Source organism: Pseudorca crassidens, chromosome 19 (assembly GCF_039906515.1).
Source record: "Pseudorca crassidens isolate mPseCra1 chromosome 19, mPseCra1.hap1, whole genome shotgun sequence".
Taxonomy (NCBI): domain Eukaryota; kingdom Metazoa; phylum Chordata; class Mammalia; order Artiodactyla; family Delphinidae; genus Pseudorca; species Pseudorca crassidens.
In genome coordinates this window covers 53886666-53908479 of record NC_090314.1, presented here as the reverse complement: position 1 = coordinate 53908479, position 21814 = coordinate 53886666, and the positions used below count along the sequence as shown (strand labels likewise).

Below are 21814 nucleotides of genomic sequence, written 5' to 3'. Positions count from 1 at the left end.
GAAGATAAACTGTAATGGATGGGTCTCCTTCTCTAGCTTCTTCCCCTTTTTCCTCCATTGTAAAGAATAGCATGATGAACATCTTCATGCAAATGTGCTTTATTTCTGTAGTTTAGATTATTTCTTAGGACGAGTTCCGGAAGAGACCTTTTGATTTAGGGAGTGGAGCTGTGTTTCAGCTCATACATATCGCCACACACTTCCCCAAGGGGGAGCAATTGACACGCCACACGGGGGTCCACATGCGGGTCCTGTTATATGACACCCTCATCCAACTGGCCCTTGAGACTGGGTACCTCTCAGGACAGGAGCGAATGACGGGATGGCCACTTATCTTGTCGGTGGTCATCCTCACCTTCATCTCAATCCAAAGCCTTGATTTCTGACACTGTGGAAGGTATGGGGCTGAGAGCCACAGACCCTAAACCCTGCCTGTATAACTCAGATCTCCATGGAAGGAGGGTCCATGATGACAAGTCAGCAGCACATCTCTCCTTGTCCACCCATTTCCCAATAGTCCTTGGACACTCATATAGTCAAGGATTTCCAGCCATCACTGTGCTGGGGCTGGTGGGGTGGCTATGGCAGGTGGCCTTGCCATCTAGGGATGAGGCTGTGCCGGGCTATACCCCGCAGGTAGCACACGAATGGACACTGCCTTTCTAACGACTCAGCCCTTCTGTGAACTACCAGCCACATAACAAAATGTTTAGGGGACTCTCGGATGGGGGCTGCTTCCCCCTCCTCGCCCATCCCCAGCCTCAGGCTCAGCCTCCATGTGTAGTTCTTCAGTTCTGCCACCAGAGGGATCCCATGAGCCAGCCTTCCTGCTCCCCTCCCAGGGAGCCAATTCCCAGTTAAATTAGGAGCCTCGGCTCCAGGAGTCGCTATGAGTGCATTCAAGTCCTCAAAGACAAGCTCCCTGAGGGGTGTCTGGTCCAGCAGATGCCAGCGCTCCAGGACCTCGACCCAGATTCCCTCTGCCTGAGGCACAAGGCCCACATCTCTCTCCCCGTGCTCCCCACCCCAGCAGCGGTTCTCATACCTGGCAGCACTTTGGAAACCCCTTGGGAGGCCAAACACTGCCCAGGCCCGGGCCCCATCCCAGCCATTCTGGTTCAATCAGTTTGTGTGTGGCCTGGGCATCAGGAGCCTTCAAAGCTGCCTGGGGCATTCTCATTTTTTGCTGGGCTGGGAAGCCTTGCTCTATAGCTCCCAGTACTACTGACCATTTAGTCCCAATTTCCAGGCCCATCACAGGGCAGGAGCTGTGGGAGGGAGGGAGTGGAGGAACACCAGCTTTGCTTCCAGGTCTCAGATGCGGTGGGGAGACAAAACTGCAACTCAGCTCCGAGAGCAAAGAAGCAAGTAAACATGAACTGCAGGGACTGCCTGGCAGGAAATGTAGATTCCAGGGCCCACCCAGCCCCTTTTGAAATCACATCTGTTTTTTTTTTAAGCTCCCAGCAACCTGTCAAGCACGGCTGGGTCAGGAACCAGGGTGCCTCCATGTGATACTTCTCACATTCCGTCTCAAAGACAGGCTGTTTCCACATCAGCCCCTGACTGAAGCACACGCTCCCAGGAGGCAGGGAGGGACCTCACTCATGGCCATCCTGCCCCAGCCCAAAGCCTTGGCTGAATTGGACTGATTGGGCCAGAAAAGCAAGCAATATGGTATTGTTGGAGCTCCACGGCGAGGGAGGGAGCTCCCTCACAGCACTAGTCTTCTGAGCACGTCTTGCAGCTCTAAGCAGAAACATGACCCCTAAATTAAACTGGGTGGAGCAGGGATCTGGAAGGTAAAAGTAGGGTTCCCAAAGCATGACCACAGAAAGGGCTCATGGTGGGGCAGCCAAACTTTCACACCTGACAGACGCCACCCAGCTTTAGCTCAGGAGTCTGCACGCGATACAGAATAATGCTTCCAAATCCAACTGGAGGTGGAAATTGTTGGGAATATTAGCCAGACACACAAACGGAGTGCTGACACACTAGGATGGACCTTAAGGAAGGAGCCAGACACAAAAGGACACAAGTTGCATGATACCATTGAGGTGAAATGTCCAGAACAGGCAAATCCACAGAGACAGAAAGTGGCCGAGGGAGGGGCACGGGGAGTGCCACTTAGTGTGGCACCACCAGGGGGAGTGCTGACAGAGCCCCACTGGCGGCAGGGCCCAGGCGTGGCTTTGAGTTATGTTCTCAGCCTGGTTTCCTGGTGGGAAACAGCACACGGCTCAGGGAACCTCATGGGGCACTGGAGTCCTCGGCTACAGCTGACCGCTCCCCTTACATGCACCCTCCAGTACTCGAGATGGATGTTATCAGTTTACCCTTGGGCTCTAATGGACCACATCCTACTGAGGGGAAGAAAACAGGAATGAATCCATCTCAAATTCCTTCCCGCTGAAGCCAGCAAAGCATTCTGCATTCCTCCGCCCTACTCCTTTTCTCCTGGGATTACATCAGTTCATGTGACCTTATGTGCGCTAGGTCTAGTGTAGACCCGGCAGTGTTCGAATCTGACTCGGCTCCTAAATTAGCTGGGTGACCTCTGAGCCTCGCTTTCCTCTTCTATACACAGGGGGCGACGTTAGCACCTACCTCACAGGGTTTGGGATGGACGGTTGGGAGCATGGAAAGAATGAACCCATGGCACACATGCCCAGTGCCCAGGCAAAGCTCAGACCATTCACACGTCTCACATGCCCATCTCATCTCATGAGCTCAACAATTGTGTGCTGACTGTCTGATTATGTCAGCACTTACTATCATCACCATTGCTAGCCTAGAAATCGAATGAGAACAAGGACCACGGCCGAGCATGAGAAGGGGCGGCAGAAGTCCCACACCTGCCCATGCCAGGCCTGCCCCGGCTGCTCCGGGTTCATGAGCCTCGTGCACACCCACCTCTGGGAGGCCCTGAGGCCCCCTAACGACGCTGTGTGGTGGCCGCCACGAGACTTCAACAACCCTCCCCAGTCAGGCAGGGGGCAGGTCTCACTGCTGCCCGCCCTGGTCCCTGCCTGTGTGGCCGGTGAGCCCACCAGTGTGCCCAGGCATCTGGTTCCCCTGGGCTCTGGGGCTGTACGGTAAATGCTGCCAACTTCCCCCTGGGGTTGTGTTCCAGCCTCTTACAGCTTGAGGGTGTGAGAAGTAGAAAGGCTACGGACGCCTCTGGAGGGCCGGGCCGCGTGCCTGGCTTGGCCCCAGGCAAAGCACAGAGCCTGGCTGGGGACCAGGCCTCCCCCACAAGCCTTCGGCCACCACCCAGGCCTCCCTGAGTTTGCCTGGGGGTTGGGAGATGACCAACCATCTCCTCCAGAGATGAGCACAAAAGACACCTGGACTCCTGGGGCCTGGCACCAGGGGGGTTAGACTGGGTTATGGGGCCAGTCAGAGCTGGCAGGGAATGGTTAGTCCTAGGGAAGGGGAGAGAAGAGGGAGGGAACCCCCAGCCCCCCTCCCCCGGACTGTGCGTACATCACAATCCCCCAGGGTGGCGTGAAGTGAGGGGACAGGGTGCGGAGGCTCTGGTGCCGGCGGGATGGGATGCGGGCATCCTCAGCGCTCAGTGAGCAGAGCGGGGACAAATGCCGCTGCTCTTGGCTCCAGAGAGGCAGTGGGGAGTCAGGAACTCACCCGCTCTCGCTCTCCAGGAACACGGAGCTGCTGCTCTCTGCGAGGGCGGCGCTGATGGGCGAGAGGCAGAAGGGTGAAGAGAAGGCCTCTGAGTCCGAGTCGAAGGAGCTGGCCCTGCTCACGCCCTCGGCCGACAGCTCCAAGGAGCCCTCCTCCTCGCCCGCCTCGGGTCGCGGCTCCCGGCCCTCTTCCGTCCCGTCCTGCGAGCTGACCGCCGACAAGATTCCCGAGTCGCTGTGGGCTGGCTGAGAGGCCAGGAGGGAGCTGTCTGTCCCCAGGCCCAGGGCCAACTTCTCCCCGTCCTCGGGCGAAGGGCTGACACGCTCGGGGTCTCGCATGCTCTGGGCCACCACCAGGATGTCCTCATCTCTGGGGATTAGGGTGGGCCTGGGCTCCATGGGGGACGGCGGAGGGGGGCCCCCCGAGCTCTGGGTACGCCGGCCCCGAGGGCGGGGTGCCTTGCGCACGGGGGAGCTCTCGGGGGTGATGTAACGCAGCGCCTCCTCGTCCTGCTTCTGGATCCGGGAGTTGGGAACCCATGCGAGGATGAGGGTGGTCCCCAGCAGTTCATCCTTCTCCATGTACAAGCACAGGTAACCTAAGAGGGGTCAGAAGCACAGGCGGTTAGGGAGGCCATGCGCGAGGTGCCGCTGGCTGGTTTCTCGTAGGAGCCACACCTGGGGTAGTTAAACTGTGGGGCTGTGCAGACTAGCCAGGCTCCAGACACAGCCTGGCCCTAAGAAAACACACCTGAGGGATACAGTTGAGCTCAGGATGAATGAGCGCTGTGGGCATTTTCTAAGCACACACACTTAGCAGATCCAGTGGGCCCGGGGCCTCAAGCAGCAGCCCATCCTGTGCTTTCCCTCCTCCTCTCGTTCAGAGCCCCACCCTGTCCACTGACTGGGGGCTCCAGAGCTTCCCTGCCTCCATCAGCCTCCCGGTCCGGGCAAGCCCAGGGAACTGGGGGGAGCACAGGGACCCAGAAGCCCCACTGGCTTCACAGCCTCACCACAATCTTAGGACGGATACAGGCAGCAGATTTTATTGTTATGTCCCAAAAAGAATAAATCCAAGATGAGTGGCACTGGGGCTTTTTCCAGTCGGCTGTGGCTTCTTAGCATTTCTTCCTTACCACTGTTTTGGAAGAAGGGGCCATCTCGATGTCATGCCCTGCACTGCTGACAAAAATGAGAAGAGCGATTCTCCAAGGCTGCCGGCAGTGCGTGGGTGGGCTCTTCGGGCCCCTGACCGCTCAGTCTGGGGTAAGGTGGCCTTTCCTCCTGCAGCACCTGCCATTTCGGGGTGTCCTGACTCCTGGGCCTGTTGCACCAGGTTCCCAGGCCTCCTGGTTTCTGTTCTGAGAAGCCCCTAGGGCAGGAGCTGGGGTCCCTTTCATGCCCCAGGGCTCTGGCTCAACCCAGAATCCTTAGCCTGGCTCCCATTTCCAAAAGAGGTGGGGGGAACTCCAGGGCTGTCAGCCAGTTATGCAGAAGGATAACGTTCGGGTGAGGCCAAGTGTCTCCACACCCGCAGATCACGTGGCTTTGGGTTGGGAAGGGAGCCTGAGACTTCTGGCCCCCTCTCCCTTGCCTCCCATCACAACAGGATGATACCAGAAGCCCTCCAAAGGCTGTTGCTATTTTTTTTGTTTTATGCCCAGAACATGTAACACCCTCAGACCCAGGCCTAGAACCTCTGCACCTGGCACCCCAAGTCCTCGGAGTTGGTCCCGTGGTCAAGCGTCCACAGGGTCAAGGTGACATGCCACCCAGAGCCTGCACCCCCTTCTAGAGCACACTCCAGGGACCAGGACCCTGAATCCCCTGCCCTCACAGTTCAGAGTCTGCTTCCAGGGCCTGCTCGGGGCTTCCCACCTGAGCTGTATGTGGGGGCTGTGGATGGGGCTGTGGTGTCACCAGGAGAACACCCGGGGCCCCTGTAGTGCAGGAAAGAGCTGGGGCTGGAAGCCGGCTTTCCTGCTTTGGAACCTGGAGGGTCTGGTGATTCTAAGTCTGCACCTAACTGTCCGGGTGACTGTAAAGATATGCTTATCAAGGCAGGAGGACAGAATACTTTCCAAAGAGTTCATTAGTATAATTTAAACTTGCCTTTTTTATTACTTTATTTATTCAGTACTTTGTTGACACATAATTTGCATGCATTAAAGTGCCCAGATCTGATTGTAATTCATAATTTTAAATGTATTGACATCTGATGTGGGACCTCTGTCTGGACTCAGGTGGGCTGCAGCCAGGCTGCAGGTGCACTGGGACTGGGGATACGGAAGCACCTTTCGGCAGCCTAGGGAGCCCACAGGATGAGCCCAGGGCTTGCCCTCACCCCACCTCCATCCCAGGCTGGCATTGGGGAGCACCTCTGAGCACCAGCCTCCTTGTCCGAGAGACAGGCCTGCCCAGGCTCCAGCCACTCTCATGAGGTTGTTGTGCAAATTACATAAGGTGATACATTTGTCTGTTGCAAGTCATTTGCGCAAATGACAAAGGACCACACAGACCTCGAGTATCACTAACCCATCTTTTTGATGCTTCCTCAGAGCAGCAGGGCTGAGGGACTCAGGTGTTGAGTGCTGGGCTGCCATAACCAGGTCTAACACCCCCTGCCTCAGAACAGTCACAGTCAGTGACACTCCTGCAGAGAGAATCTGTGCCCACTCCCTTAGTGCACAAGGAAGCTTGCCGTTTTGGGGCTCAAAATACAACTGGAGCCCTGGAAAAAATGTAGTTTCTTTCTCTGTGGCTTAGCAAAAGATAGCAAAGTCACTGCCACTACAGGAAAAAGTTTCCCACTCCCGGAACTAAGGAGAGCCATGGGCTGGAGTGTCCTGGGAATGGCTCAGGGTAACTCCGGGCTCCCATGTGGAGGGTCAGGAAAGGACCCTCCTCCATCTCCATCCCTGCAGAGTCTAAGAATTTTCTTCCCCGATTTCAAAACAGAGGATTTAAGCACAGAGGGTGTGCAGGATCAAAGATTTCCACGTCCCCAGATTCCTAGGCCTGCTTCACGCCCCACTCAGTCCTCACCCCACACTCTGGACTGCAGGAAGGGACGAAACCACCAAGACTGTCCTGAGGGCCTCATTCCTGCACATGCTCAAGGGGGCCTGGCGGAAAGCCTCTCACTGGGCAGGTTGCCCCAGGATGCCCCGCTTCCCTCTGGTTTCCCTCCCCGCGCACAGGGGGCTCCCTGCTCCCAGAAGCCCTGTAGTGCTCAAATGCCCTCTTCTACTTGCAAATTCAGGCTAATTCCCCTTAAACCGTCCTGCCTCCCCTTCATGAGTCAAAGGTCACTGGCCTGCTTCCCAGATGGTGAAATTAGGGCAAACGGGGAAGTGGCGCAGGAGCTGGCTAACTTTACAGAGATCAGCCAGCTCTCCCCAGGCCTGTGACTCCACAGCCCTCCCCTCCCAGGTCTGTGACCCCAAGCCTTCCTCTCCCAGCATGTGAGCCCAGGCCTGTCACCCCAGGCCTCCCCACTCTGAGCTCACCTGGGTGGTGCTCCCCGAGCCCCTGCAACCCTTCCGGCGGGTGCACGCAGACATTGTTCTTGGAGTAGATGATCTCCCCATCCAGGACGGAAGGGGGCCCACCGCCGCCACCGGGGGTGAGGGTCAAGAGGTCCGAGGCTTTGGAGGAGGCCCGGCGAAGGAGGCGGCCCAGAGACATTGCCAGGGGAGTGTTTCCATCCTCTGCACACTTGGGCCCAGGCGGGGCTCTTCCAGACCTGCCTGGGGGAGGAAGACAGAGAAAGGGCATGGCCAAGGTCATGAACTTGGACTGGGTATTCCTGGGGCAGCATCCTACCCCACACCAGTGGGCTGGAAACGGAAGCTGTGGAACCACAGAAGGGGTCCTGCTAGCACAAGGCCATGTGGAGGGTGAGCTGGGTTCTCAACAGTGGCGCTACGGACACTTGGGGCTGAGTCATTCTTGGTGGTGGCGGCTGTCCTGTCCATTGTAGGGTGTTTTGCAGCATCCCTGGCCTCCACCCACCAGATTCCACTAGCAACCCTTTCCACTATGACAACCAAAAATGTCTCCGGACATTGCAAATGTCCCCAGGGGGCAAAAATCACCCTGTTAGGAACTGGTCTAGGGAATTCCCTGGTGTCCAGTGGTTAGGACTTGGCGCATTCACTGCCACGGGCCCAGGTTCAATCCCAAGTCGGGGAATTCAGATCCCACAAGCCGCGCAGCACGGCCCAAAGAAAAAAAGAGAGAGAGAGAGAGAACTGGTCTAGAGGAATCTGTTCCCACAGCAGCAATTTCCAAACCTCCAGGACACAGAGTTCACCCCTGTGTCCCTTCCTTCCTGAGATTCTCAGCCATCTGCGATGCTTCCCAGGGAACATCCTGGTTCTCCTTCATCCTTCCCACCTTTCCCAGCCTTCTCCACCCTCACTTGCCCCGTGTGTCCTCATCATCCCAAAGCCCAGCCTGACGTCCCAACACACGCTGGCTGCTCCAGCTGGGAAGGGGTCACAAGTGATAGGTGAAGGACCCAAGTTAACAGACAACTCATTCTTTAAAAAAATAAACTAGAAACCAAAGGATCGGATCCAGAATATATACAGAATTCCTAAAGACTCCCTGCAAAAAAAGGAGCAATATCCCAACAGAAAAAGCAGGCGATTCACAGAAGTGGAAACAGAAGGACTGAGAACATGAAATGAAAACCCAACACCCGACACACTGGCAAAAAGCAATTTTAATTCCAGCAAAAATGAAACAAAAGCCCAGGCAGCTATGTGAACCAACCAGACGTTACTGTCAATGGGGCTCATGACGGCCGCCCACCAAGCTGGGAGTAGGATGACCACAGGTATGATGTCGCCTGTGTCAATGAAGAGATGTGCGTAAAGCTATTTCCTGGTCAGAGATCATGGATGTCCGAGATTTCAGGCCATGCTGGGCAGGGTGCAGACCAGCCTTGTGGGGCAGGGTGGCTGGGTGGAAGCGTCACAGAGGGGCTGCAACTCAAGCTCTCAGAAAAACAAAGAAGACTTGAAGCCGGTATGATAAAATTATTGACTGGGAATGGATAGACCAAATGGAGTCTGTCCATATGATGGGATATTATTCAGCCTTAAGAAGGAGGGAAATTCTGACACCTGCTACAACATGGATGGACCTTGAGGACATGCTCAGTGAAACTAGCCTGTCACAGAAGGACAAATATTGTATGATTCCACTTATATGAGGTACCTGGGATAGTCAAACTGATAGAGACAGAGAATAGAAGGGTAGGTGCCCGGGGCTGGGCGGGGGCTGGGGAGTTAGTGTTTAATGGGGAGAGTTACTGTTTGGGAAGATGAAGAAGTTCTGGAAATGGATGGTGGTGATGGTTGCACAACAGTGTACCCGAATGTCCCTAATGCCACTGAACTGTGCAGATAAAAACGGTTAAGAGGGTAATTTTTATGTCATTTTTTGGTGGGTTTTTTTTAGTGGTCTTTCTTTCTCCTCTTTCTTTCTTTTCTTTCTTTCCTTTCTTTCTCTCTCTCTCTCTCCCTCCCTCCCTCCATTTCTTTATTTTTGGCTGTGTCGGGTCTTAGTTGCAGCACACGGGATCTTTTGTTGCAGTGTGCAGGCTTCTCTCTAGTTGTGGCGTGTGGGTTTTCTCTTTCTAGTTGTGGTGCGTGGGCTCCAGAGTGCATGGACTCTGTAGCTTGCAGCACGTGGGCTCTCTCGTTGAGTCATGCGAGCTCAGTAGTTGTGGCGCTCAGGCTGATTTGCCTCGAGGCATGTGCGATCTTAGTTCCCCAACCAGGGATTGGACCCACGCCCTCGGCAATGAGAGCATGGAGTCCTAACCACTGGACCGCCAGGGAATTCCCTATGTCATGTATGTTTTACCACAGTAAAACTTTTTTTCCTCTCACTGTTGTGGCCTGTCCCGTTGCGGAGCACAGGCTCCAGACGCGCAGTCTCAGCGGCCATAGCTCACGGGCCCAGCCGCTCCGCGGCATGTGGGATCCTCCCGGACCGGGGCACGAACCCGTGTCCCCTGCATCGGCAGGCGGACTCTCAACCACTGCGCCACCAGGGAAGCCCAGTAAAACTTTTTTGAATAATCAACTGGAGGCGGTTCTCAGGCTAAATTATATTGTTCTTTGCACCCTCTACACTTTGTACATTTACCCTTAAATCCAGGGCTGATTTAGGATGTTCCCTAAATGGAGTTCTTTCTGTGTCCAGTGCTTGGATGGGTTCTTGGGGCAGAGGGCGGGGGCTGGGGGTCCAGCCGGCTCAGCAGGGTAGGGGTTGTCTCAGTGCTAATTTCCTTCAATGTCCTGGGACCAGGCAGCTCAATGCTGGATCCTCAGGCCCTTATGGCTCTCTGGGTGTCCCTCTGTGCCCCCTTGCTCTGATCTCCCATCTCTTTGCATATTTCCAGTTGCCTCCACGGCTACTAACTCTCCCAAACACAGCATCCTTCTAACAGTTCCCTGCAGGCCCAAGAGTCACCCTTCCCATTCCTGCGTCTTTACCCAGAAAAATCCATCACTCTCTTCTCTTTCATTGCTGAGGTTCCCAACGTCAGGATGACCTTGAAAATCACTAGCCCTGGAGACTCAGGCCCAGCTGGGGTCCTCACCTCCTCAGCCCTGAGCCACAGAAGCCCCTCCATTCTTGGCCATATCCAGGGCCCCAAATCCACCCCTTCTCAGGCATCCCCCATGCCTGAGACACCACTTTCAATGTGGGCTGCAGAATCAAGTTGATCCCTTGGCCCAGGGGACGGCAAGCTGGTTCTGTAAAGGGCCAGACAGGAAATATTTTTGGCTCTGTGGGCCCAGCGGTCACTGTGGAGACTACTCGATTCTGCCCTGTTGTATGAAAGCAGACAGTACGTGGGCAGGTATGACTGTGGTCCCACGAGACTTTATTAAATAGATACTCACGCCAATTCCATATAATTTTGCCGTTACACAAGAAAATTCTTCCAGTTTTTTCACCCATTTAAAAACCTAATAACCATCCTTAGTTTGCGCACTGTATAAAACAGGAAGAAGGCTAGATTTGGTCCACGGGCGATACGTGGCCGACCTCCGGCTCAGACCACTTTCTGGATACTCGGGGCAGGGCTGCTCCTCGCTACCCAAATCCCCTCCGGGCCCACCTCTGGGGAAGCCTTGTGGCCTCCCCAGGTCGAGGGGGCGTCTCTCGCTGTCTTAACCACTGAGTCCTGTCTGAACACACAAGGCACATTATGACGCTTGACAACCAATGTTCGAAGCTTAAAATAAATCACACTGGAACCTACACATCAAAATATGTGTTTTCCTTCCAATTAATCATCTGGCAAAGCTATATTCTTTTATTCTAATGATGACTTCACTCCATTGTCTGTCCATTCTAAATATTTTTAGAATTCAAGAATCATTCCAGAATTACAAGATCAGTTAATGAGCTATACAAGAAAAAGAATTCCCTTCTCCAGACCAGCACTGCCCAGAAGACATACAATGAGAGCCTCATATGCAATTTTAAGTTTCCTAGTAGCCGCATTCTTAAAAAGTAAAAAAGAAATGGAGGAAATTCATTTTAATAGAATATTTTTCGTCAAGCCACTATATCCCCTATAGTATCATTTCAGCATGTAATCAGCATGGAAAAATTACTCGTGAGCTATTGTACATTATTTATATCTCCAGAGTCTGGTGTACGTTTTGCACTTAAGCACACCTCAGTTCACATCAGCCACCTTCCAGGTGCTTAGTGGCCTCCTGGGGCCCGTGGCCTCCTGCTGGGTGAGGCTGGGGCAGGTCTGGAGCCCCACCTCCTTCTGGGCCTCAAATGGTATTACTTAGTTTAATCGCCCTAACCTCCAGAGCGTGCTGCAAACAAGGCTCAGCTGAGTCCAAAAACTGCACCATCTTTAAGCTAAGACGGTTTGCCACCACTGAGGATAATCAAAAGAATGTGCTGGAAGCTCTGAAGGAGATTCCAAAATACAAGTGTTCACAATATAGCGTTTGCCCCACATCGGCTGTGAAACCCCCCACTGCAGCTCTGGAAGGTACATCCTAGAAGCGCAGTTTTGCAAACGAGAAAACAGGGGCCGCACACCCCAAGTCAGCCAGTGAGCGGACACACCTGAACATGAGACCTTTGTCTTCTGTGCGTGGAATTCTGGCTCCTCCCCCTGCCCCTGTAACCTGGGTGAGCAAGGACTATCCCCCAGTTCCACCCCCAGGTTGTTCAGTGCGGGAGACAACGTGCCTCTGGGTAGATCTAGCACGTCTGTTAAACATTAGCCATGAATATTTACTCTCTTCAGACAATGCTCATTTATTTTTTCAATGTATTTGTTCCTTTGTGAGCCTATTTCATCTCAACTAAAACTGGTTCCCGACCTCTGCTCTCTGTCAAACTAGGAGTGGAGAATCCTTGCCCTATTTTTTAAAAGCTTTTTCTTTTTTTAGATTACGAAACGTGTTCAGAGAAGTACAAAGAATACATGTCCCTTAACTCACAGCATCCAAAAATAATCTGTGTATTTTCTACTATCTTCTGTGTCTATCTTAACAGAACAAAACCACCCACTGGAATTATACCATACCATTCTTTCAGTTATAACATACATATATTTTCCCATGTGCTATAGGTTGAAATGTGTCCTCTCCAAATTCTTATGTTAAAGTTCTCACCCCCACACCTCATAATTCAACCTTATTTGAAAGTAGCTTCTAAACAGATGTAATCAAGTCAGAATTAGGTCATTAGGGTGGGCCCTAATCCAGTGACTGGTATCCTTTAAAAAGAGGGAGTTTGGAGATAGACACTGGTGTACAAGGAGAATGCAATGTGAACATGAAGACAGCCATCTACAAGCCAAGAAGAGAGGCCTCAGAAGGAACCAACCCTTCGACACCAAGATCTCAGGTTTCCAGCCTCCAACACTGTGAGAAAATTAATTTCTGTTGCTTAAGCCACCCAGTTTGTGGTACTTTTTATGGCAGCCACAGAATACTAATATACCACATTATTAACTAATTTAAAAATTCAAAATGTCAACCCTCCATCTTGATAGCTATAAATATATAACAAGGATGCACCATTCTTGAGCCAGCCACCATCATTAGACATTTGGTTTCCAAATAGTGGCTACTTAAATAATAAACTTTACATTTTATACATAAATGTGTACCTGTATCCTCACTATTTCCTTAGGACAATTTCTGGGATTCCTGACTATTTCCTTAGGAGGAAAAACTGGACCCCTGACATAATGTCCAATGGATTTCCAAAAAGGTATCAGAGTTTTAGGGATTTGAATCTTTGCTAATTTGGTCATTGGAAAATGGTTTTCTGATCATCAGTTCACTTGAGCAGTTTCTCCTATGTTTATTAAACATTTGTGAATTGTCTGTTGGTGTACTTTGCCAATTTTTCTGCTGGGGTGTCAGAATTCTTATTGATATGAAAGAACTCTTTATATAGCAAAGATCTTAATCCTTTGCTATAGTTGCTGCATGTATGTTTTTCCTAATTTGTTATTTGCCTCTTAATTGTATTACTCATTTTGAAATACAGAGGTTTTAAACTTCTAGGCAAATTGATGATAACTTTTCCTTAGTGATTTCTTTTTATCACTTTTACACTTTATATCATTCGTCTCAAGCCAAAGATCCAGTCATCACTGGCTTATATTTTCATCTAATTTTCTTATGATGTCCATTTTCAATGAACTACTTTTGATATTTCAAAAAGCCTAATTCAAAGTATACATTTACCTGAAAAGGCCGCACATGTTAACTATTCACCAGCTCACTGAATGAGTGTTCATGTTGTTTTTATCGCTATTTCCTGTTTTTACTGTGTACTGTTACTTGATAAAAATAGGGACATCAATATAGCTTAATAAAGCTGGGGTGCGTGTCATGTAAAATCTTACGGGAAATTTAAAAGGAGGGGGCCCTTAGCAATGACCCAGAGACCTGTGTGGCCTGGTCCGTGCTCTGGTCTGCACCCTCTCGTCTTCTCCCACGTTGCACACGTGATGGACAAACATGGTTGTCACACTACCTACACGCTCCAGTGAGAATCACTCTCATTACAGGCCGGCTTGTACTGTAAACCGGGCTCTGCTCGTCGGCAGCTGAGATGGTGACTGAGCCCAGGCAGAGCTGCCCTCCTCAGGCCCCAGCCGTTCCAGGGGCCCACCGGCCACAGCTTCCTCATTTGAGCCAAAGGAAGGAGCCTAGAGCAAGCTCTCCAAACACACCCTCCCTGCCTGCATCCTCAACCCCTGCAGTACTTTCCCCTTGAATCCCCCTTACTGCCTTATTTTGCTTCTGTTTAAAGAGATGGCTTGTTGCTATTTACAGTGCAAGGCCCGTGGGTCCAGAATGCCTCACACTCAGCGGGTCCTGCCAGGGGCCCCTCACCTCCGTCCCGGTGGGGAGCGACGATCACCTGTCGTCCTCTTTACCACGTGGGACCGCAGTCCCCCCCAACACAGCCCCCAGCTCCACCAGCACAGCTCGCGTCCTGTAGCTGACCACCGTGGGGAAGGCGACGCGCTGCGAGTCAGCAGAGGCTGGGTTCCTTGCTCAGTGTGAATTTCTATTCGGCTCCCAGCATCCGATTGGCAGCGTCCTAATCTGGCAGTTCTACCCGAGTCCTCCAGCTGGTGAACATAAATCTGAGTTTACCCCCCACCCTGTCAGAAGAAAGGGAAGGAAAAGAATCCCAAAGGGCACAGTTGCTGCCAGGCCACCTCCCAGATGAGAATGGAGGCCCCCCCCGCCCAAAGCCCAAGACAATGCCCTTGGGGTGCAGTTGCCCCACATCAAGCAGGGCCCGCTAAAAAAGCACAGCTCGACTGAAACAGCACTGGTGCCCAGAGGCTCTAAGGTCATCTGATTCAGTGCTTCTCCAAACCAGGGGGCTTTAAGAAACTCATTGGGCAAATCCCTACACTCTGACCCAGCAGGTCTGGGGGAGAGGGGCGCCCAGGTGACACATCCCCATTTGAGATGGGGAACCATTCACCTACTGCTCCCCTCCACCCCCAGAGGAAGGTGGAGAATTGGGCTCTGACAGAAGGTAGACCAGCCCCTCTGACGCTCAGGCTGTGCTGTTATCAGCACAAATTAATGACATGTCAGTGGCTGCCCAGGGCCACCCCCCTCTGCATCCCCTGGTTTGTCACCAGTTGGGTGTTAAACAGGATGAAGGGGTGGGTGCTGGGTGGTTCCAAGGCTGCAGAAGGCCTCTCCTCACCGGCAGCCCAGGGCCTATCTGTCACCTGGTTAATAAACATGGCTCTAGCCCACGTGTCACCCGGAGTAGAGGAACGTGCGGCTGTGTCCAGGGACGTGGACTGGAAGCAGATCTGGAGAACTGCCTGCAGAGACACCCCGAGCGGAGGCCCCTGGGCTTCAGTGCTCGCTGGTCTGGCAACGAGACTTGACTAATCGTGATCTGGCCCAGGGCAGCTCTCTGTGTACCTGCCTGTCCTTCAGGGCTGTTCCAACGAACCCGGGATGGTGGGAAGGTTAATGGTCAGTCATGGGGCTCCTTCTTCACAGATAAGCCACAGATGTGCAGAGACAGCGCCCAGCTCCCCTAGGGTCTCTAGATCCACCTGACCAAAACCCCGTCTTGGGAAGCAACGGGCCCCTCTATACTATCATTTAAGTCATCCTCCTAGATTTCTAAGGTCTAGCCGTCCTGGACCTTCACTGCCCACTGCTAGGATCATTCCCTGTGTGCTGACCACTGCCTTGCTGAAGCTGCGTCCGGAGCAGAGCACAGGTCTGGGCTTCCGATGGGCAGTAGCTTGGGCGGAGAGGAAGGCCAGAGGCTGGGGGAGGGCTGGGGAGGGGATTCGGTGGAGCAGGGTAGCGGCGAGGAGGGCCTGCCCCCAGCACCTGCTCCCCTCACTTCCCTGACCAGCTGCATCCCCTGCGGAGCCCAAATTGCATCCCTCTCCAGCCCCTCTGTTGGCTGGCTCTCGGGCTTCAACGCTTTGCCTTAGAGGGGAAAGGTCTTGGCCTTGGGGCCCCAGGCCCCTCCTCCATCCAACCCTGCCTTCACGCCCCACCTACAGGCTCCCGTGGGCACCCTCTGCACATGCGCCCCCCTCTCCTGACCCTGAGGCTATGTCCTAACTGGGCGCTCCCACAGGATTTAACAGGCTGGGGGCAGGGCAGGGGGTGGGGCCAGAGAAATAGGGGCAGCCTGGGAGGGGCACCCTGTCTCCTCCAGGGCACTTGTGGGCTCTGTGGGGGGAATGTGACTGCTCCACAGCAGGGTCCACATCACAGCCTGCAGGAGGCGCAGCTGGAAGGTTTCTGGGGAGCACTACATGAGGGGCAGGGCTCCGAAGGAAACTGGAGGCGATCCTTAAAGGATATCAGGGCTGGGGCTCAGGCCAAGGAAGTGGGTGATGTCCAGGCACAGAGGCGGGCTGATGCCTCCAAGGGGCACGTAAAACGGAGGGGAGACTGGTAGGGAGGGCGGCAGAGCTAATCAAGGGCCTGGCGCCTGCACCGCGGGCTGGGATGACAGGGGCTGTCTGGAAGACGCCACCAGGAAAAGCAGCAGCAGGTGCACAGGGAAAGCTCCCAGCCAGAGGAGCAGGCCCAGGTGGAGAGGAGGGAAGAGTCCTGGGAACGGATGGGGTGATGGCCGCGCAAGGATGAGAATGCATTTAATGCCGTAGAACTGTGCACTTCAAAGGGGTCAATATTCAAAATCTGCTGTGTGTACTTTACCACAATGAAAAAATAATAATAGTGGAACTTGGAGAGGGTATATGGACTCTCCATACTTCCTGCTCATTTTCTGGTAAACCTAAAACTGTCCTGAAAAATAAAATATATTAATTTTTTAAAAAGACGCTTGGGACCAGGAAGCTTGCACCCAAAGAGGCCAGGCTGAGGTGGAATCGTGTGGATGGAGGCAAGGAAAAGGACAGGGAGCTCGAGGCCGGCAACAAAGGGAGCTCTGGTCCCCGCACTGCCAGCAGGCTGCCAGCAGCAATGCCAGGGCCTGGCAAAGACCAAACAACCTGATGGGAGATCTTCCTAATGTCCTTGAATCCATAAGACGCATGACCTTGAATGGTTCTTGATCCGACGTGCAGAGCAGTTTACACCCATTATCTTAGGGACCCGGTGTCCTGCAGGGAACAAAGATCCCCACCTCCCTGGGAGACCAAAAAACTGTGCTCCAGAAAGGCTGCCGGGTACAGAACCCAGAGCAAGCAGAACACCCAGGTCCCCTTCACAGGTCTAGGGCCTTTCTAAGGGCCAGACTTATTCTCCTTATTACCCAGATAGAGTAGGGGACCAGGGTACATAGCACAATCTTTAAATGCCATCAGCAGAGATCCTAAAACACACAAAACCAGTGAAGCCTGTAGCCAGAAACAGCTATCTGACTTTTCACATCGCTAGTAAGGACTTAGAGTTAATTGAAATCAAAAGAGCAGCTCGAGATGCTCAAAGCACTTTGTACGAATATTATAAATCCTCTCCCCAAATTCTGAGAGATGAAGGTGGATAGAGAAACAGCTCCAGGTAGATCAGTGACAATGATTAAAAAAACCTCATTCTCCTCGAATGCGTTCACTTAATATCATTGCTTTAAAATGGTTATGTCTCCATCAATATTGTTGATTTTAGATTATAAGTTCCTGAGTCCAAGATATCTCTGAGAAGATCTTTTTATGAAGGGCCTACCAGAATGCCATTTTCAGTAGAGTTCCAAATGCCATGTTTTTGTTGATGGAAAGGAGAACGATGCCAACCTGGCAGTTGGCACAAGGAATACAGAGATGGAGTCAGGCCAAGATCTGGAATGTGCATTAGCTTGGGTGTACAAAAAAAAAGGGCAATGATTTTAAAAGGTATAAAATAAAAATGCCAGTGCTGGCTTTTAACCATCTCTGATCGATACCTGATTACAAGTTGAATTTTGTGCTGCTCTGAGCTGTCAGGGACCACCGACATTTTTGCAAAATAGGCTATTGTGTAATTCAAAGGAAAGATCAACTTGGCCTCCCCCCAGAAAAAGCACACACCCTCATAAAACAAAAGACTCTCTGCAGAAACTCCCTGACTAGGGAGTCATTCCTTCCTATTAACCTGCAAGTCTTTAAGAATCAGAACGCCTCTGAGGACTGTTCTTGGCGCTCTGTTGTTCGCAGCAGTAAGTCACACTGGCGATGAAAGTAGCTCAGGTTTGCTTCCAGGAGGAGAGGCTTTGGTGGTGGTTGCAGGAGGAAGATGTCAGAAACGGCAGTAGCCCCAAGAGAAGTAGCTGGGGCTGGGAAGGGTAGCAGATTTCTTCTTTCACAGCCCTGTTCAGAACTGGCCCTGCTGCTGGGTTGGAGCCAGTGGGCAGCAGCAGGCCTGCTGTTAACCACACACGTTCCCTCCTCCCTCCCCCTGGGGACCACTTGGCCACTGACACTTGGCCCAGAGGCAGTGAGGGGTGGGGCTCTCCTCTAGCTTATGTTTCCAGGGATGAAGTTAAGGCATCTATTACCCAAAATTCGTCCCCAAGATTTGGTGATTTATATCCAGGGAAAGAGAGTCCTCCTAGACAGACAGGCAAAGTCACCAAAAGCCAGAAATGAGCAAAACACGGATGAAGAAATGACACCCTTTAGAAGAGACACAAGTCTCCCCTCCCGCTTCCTTCACAAAGCACTTCTATCTCGAGTGTATTGGTTTCCCATGGCTGCCGAAACAAGTCACCATAAAAACAGGGACTTAAAACAACGGTGTATTATCTGGCAATTCCAGAGGCCAGAAGTCAACCCAGATCTCACTGGGCTAAACTCAGGTGTCAGCAGGGCTGTGTTCCTTCCTAAGGCTCCAGGGAACAGTCTGTCTTCCTGCCTTTTCCAGCTTCTGGAACCCGCACAGATCCCTTGGCTCGTGGCCCCTTCCTCCTCCTTCAAGGACGGCAATGTGAGTGGAGTCCTTCTCATAGGGCATCACTCTGACACTGACTCTGGGCCCCCCTTCCACTTTCAAGGACCCTGGGATGACATGGTCCCACTGGATAATCCAGGACAATCTCCCCACCTCAGAGTCACCAGATTGGCAACCTTAATTCCATCTGCGACTTTAATCCCCGTTGCCACGTGACCTAATACAGTCACAGGTTCCCAGAACTAGGAAGAGACATCTGTGGGGACTATTCTGCCGACCACACTACACCTGTGGTAGGGTGGGCTTTCTATCTCCATTGACTATCAAACCCCCATTCAGAGCCACTACCCAGGCCTAGACCCTGCAGAGGGGAGACCTGGCTTCCGTGTCTCTGAGGGGGCAGCAGGACAGAGAAAAGCTGCACACAGACCAGTGCCAGAGCCTTGGTTCCTGTGCTGGAGGCTCCATCAATTCCCAAACGGGAAAACAAATAGAGCAAAGGTGCAAACGTCTCTTGAACCTTCCTAGTGAGACCAAAGAAACAGGGCAGCCTGGAGCCAGTAGCAGAAACGCTCTGCCCAGACTTCTCCCATTCACTGTTCTGTACTGTGTGCCTGCCTCGGGGCCGCCCTGGGTCAGCAGGACAGGTGCGGTCCTAGCAGCTCACAAGCTGGCAGTTCCTACACGCCTGAGGGTCGCAGCCCACACCCACCGTGACAGCTGTTTGCAGCAGCTAGGGGGAGGCAGGTAGGGAGTGGGGCCACTGCAACCTTAGGGGGACGTGTCATGGGGCAAAGCCCACAGGTGATTCTTCCCCTGGCCTTGTCACTGTCACACTGCTCAGGAGCAAAATGCCCTGAGCTCTGGTCACCTGCCATGTGGCTGGGAGAAACCGGTTCACCTGCTTTGCCCTCAAAGCCCAATCAACAGAGTTGGGACAAGGCAATGCCATCTTAAACACAAGCCAGACACACGCAAACAAGGATCGTTTTCCTCCCACAAAACATCTCTGCTAACACACCAGGCAGGAGGCCCCAGCTCTCTCTACCGCCCCAGAACCAGGCACATGCACCATAGTCTTTTTGGGAACCCCGAGATTTGAGGTTCACTGGGTGATATAAATCCTGCAGATCAGGAACCCCGTTCTTAGGGAAAGGTGGGTCTCCTTCAGTCTCATTACCCAGATAAGACACCTGTGAGATGATATCACCCCTCCTCTCAGTTGTATTTAACTTCAAATTATGGGATTATTGCAGAAGAGAAATACATTTGCTGCACATGCATTCAGGATTCACAAGAAAAAGATTGTGGCCCAAAGATAGGGCTGCTGTGGGTGGGGCCTCTGTGTAGAAATGAGGACCAAAACAATCGACTTGCAGTTAAATTGAAGGAATGACGTTTAGGGCATCAACTCCAGAGCCAGAGGCTTGGGCTAATTGCCATAAGGAAAAAGGACCTTCAGGAGGCCGTAACTGGAGAAGACAGCTTCAGAAACGAGGGTGAGGGGAGGTCTGGTGGCCTGCTTAGCTGTGACTTTCCTCTTCCAACTGTCCAGTTGTCACTTCAATTGTTACCACTGCCTGGAAAGTCCCAAAGCCTCTGCCTCTCCCGAGAGAAACCATCTGCTGCCTGTGCCCCTCGACAGCAACCCCCCCCAACACCATTTCCCTCAAAGAGCCAAGGAAGGGGGCCTGCAAGAAGAAACAGACTTAAAGATGAGTCAGGATTGAGGACCAAGGAAGGACTATACCCAAAAGGCAAGGATAAGTGCAAATCCAGCCAGGAAAGCAATGACCAACCCCACAGAGGATGAGGTGCATCTGACTTCTGTACTGTGCCTGTTAACTTTAACACACAGAGTTTCTCACTATCTGTGGCAAAGGAGTAGCTAACGTACCACAAAACAGAGATCAAACTGGGGGGAAATGTACTGACAACACCCCTGGAATGCAACACAACCGATCTTGCCCAGGGAAAGCATTTTAGCTACAGAAATTGAAAAATGAAAGGGTGTCCAATGCCATCTGTTAAGTATGCGCTTTGCTCCGATTCCAACACCGGAAAGTGTAAAGACCAATTTATCAGACTGTTGAAATCAGGATCAGGGTCATTCAGTGGAAAACCAGCATACACAACAAGGTGTGCAAGCAGGTGCGGACACAGGCTCAGGGTGCACCCATGTTATGGTGGTTTCTTTAGGAGCCAATCCAGAAAGAGCATGGAAAAGACACAGCCACATCTCTATATGTGGTCAGGTGAGTCCATACAGATGATTCCTCATCTTGTACATCAACTCTAAACACCTGCTCAGACTCGCCGCCCAAGGCTCAGGCAGAGAAGGGCGTGCCATTCAGACTGGATAATGAATTTGGGTTTTCTGTTCTCTCCTTGTGCTAGCTGTATGACTGAAGCTACCGCAGGCAGACGTCGAACTCAGTTGCAAGTGACCTGATTTCTCTCCTCTCTGAGGATGTCTTTATCAGTTCAGGAGATTGGAGTAAAGGACATGCTTCAGATCAGATATCATCAGACAGCTCATCAAAGCAGATTTATTAGAGATGCCAGACCAGGTGCCCAAAGGGTATGTGGGTGGTCGGTAGCATCAAAACCAACAGCACCGAATTGAATGGGAAAAGATTTCCTATATTATTGCTCCAATTTTTTTTTTTTTTTTTTGGAGCAGAAAGTATGTGCCTTCTTTTCTGTGCATTGGCCTCATCTATTGTATCTGTATTAGATTGTATTCATCAACCTAATACAGCTACAACAGAACAATGTACAATACAATGTACACCAATAAAACCACTGCTCCACTCCACTCCACTCCACTGCTACAAATCCATCATGTTTAAAGCCATCCTCCCCAACTGTACCACTGTACGAAATTAATTCACTAATCTTACAGGAGAGGATTCAGGCCTGTAAATAACAAAATTGGGGACCCTCAGCCAGATGTGAGGGACAAGTTAAAATCTTTATTCCAGATTTGTGTTGCCAGGCAACCTGATCATCTTGGTCCCTGGGCAGCCCACAAGGACTCAGCACCCCACAAAGTTACAAAGATAAGAATGTAGGGCTTCCCTGGCGGTGCAGTGGTTGAGAGTCCGCCTGCCGATGCAGGGGACACAGGTTCGTGCCCTGGTCCGGGAAGAGCCACAGCGGAGTGGCTAGGCCCGTGAGCCATGGCCGCTGAGCCTGCGTGTCTGGAGCCTGTGCTCCGCAACGGGAGAGGCCATAACAGTGCGAGGCCTG

The 21814-nt window shown here is 52.3% G+C and overlaps 1 protein-coding gene across 5 annotated transcripts in view; it reads right to left on the bottom strand.

The window, feature by feature from the left end:
- The window catches only part of TBC1D16 (TBC1 domain family member 16), an 84385-nt gene that overhangs the window by 59812 nt on the left and 2759 nt on the right, over positions 1 to 21814 (bottom strand). For 3 of the 5 annotated variants that reach the window (XM_067714739.1, XM_067714736.1, XM_067714740.1), the window contains exons 2-3: positions 7154 to 7393; positions 3646 to 4243 (exon numbers count right to left, since the gene is read on the bottom strand). In XM_067714739.1, coding sequence (XP_067570840.1) covers positions 3646 to 4243; positions 7154 to 7331 — 776 coding nt within the window. In that variant the 5' untranslated portion in view covers positions 7332 to 7393. Of the gene's footprint in view, positions 1 to 3645; positions 4244 to 7153; positions 7394 to 14059; positions 14257 to 21814 lie in introns of those variants that run through there. The other 2 variants (XM_067714738.1, XM_067714737.1) reach the window with 2 other exon arrangements.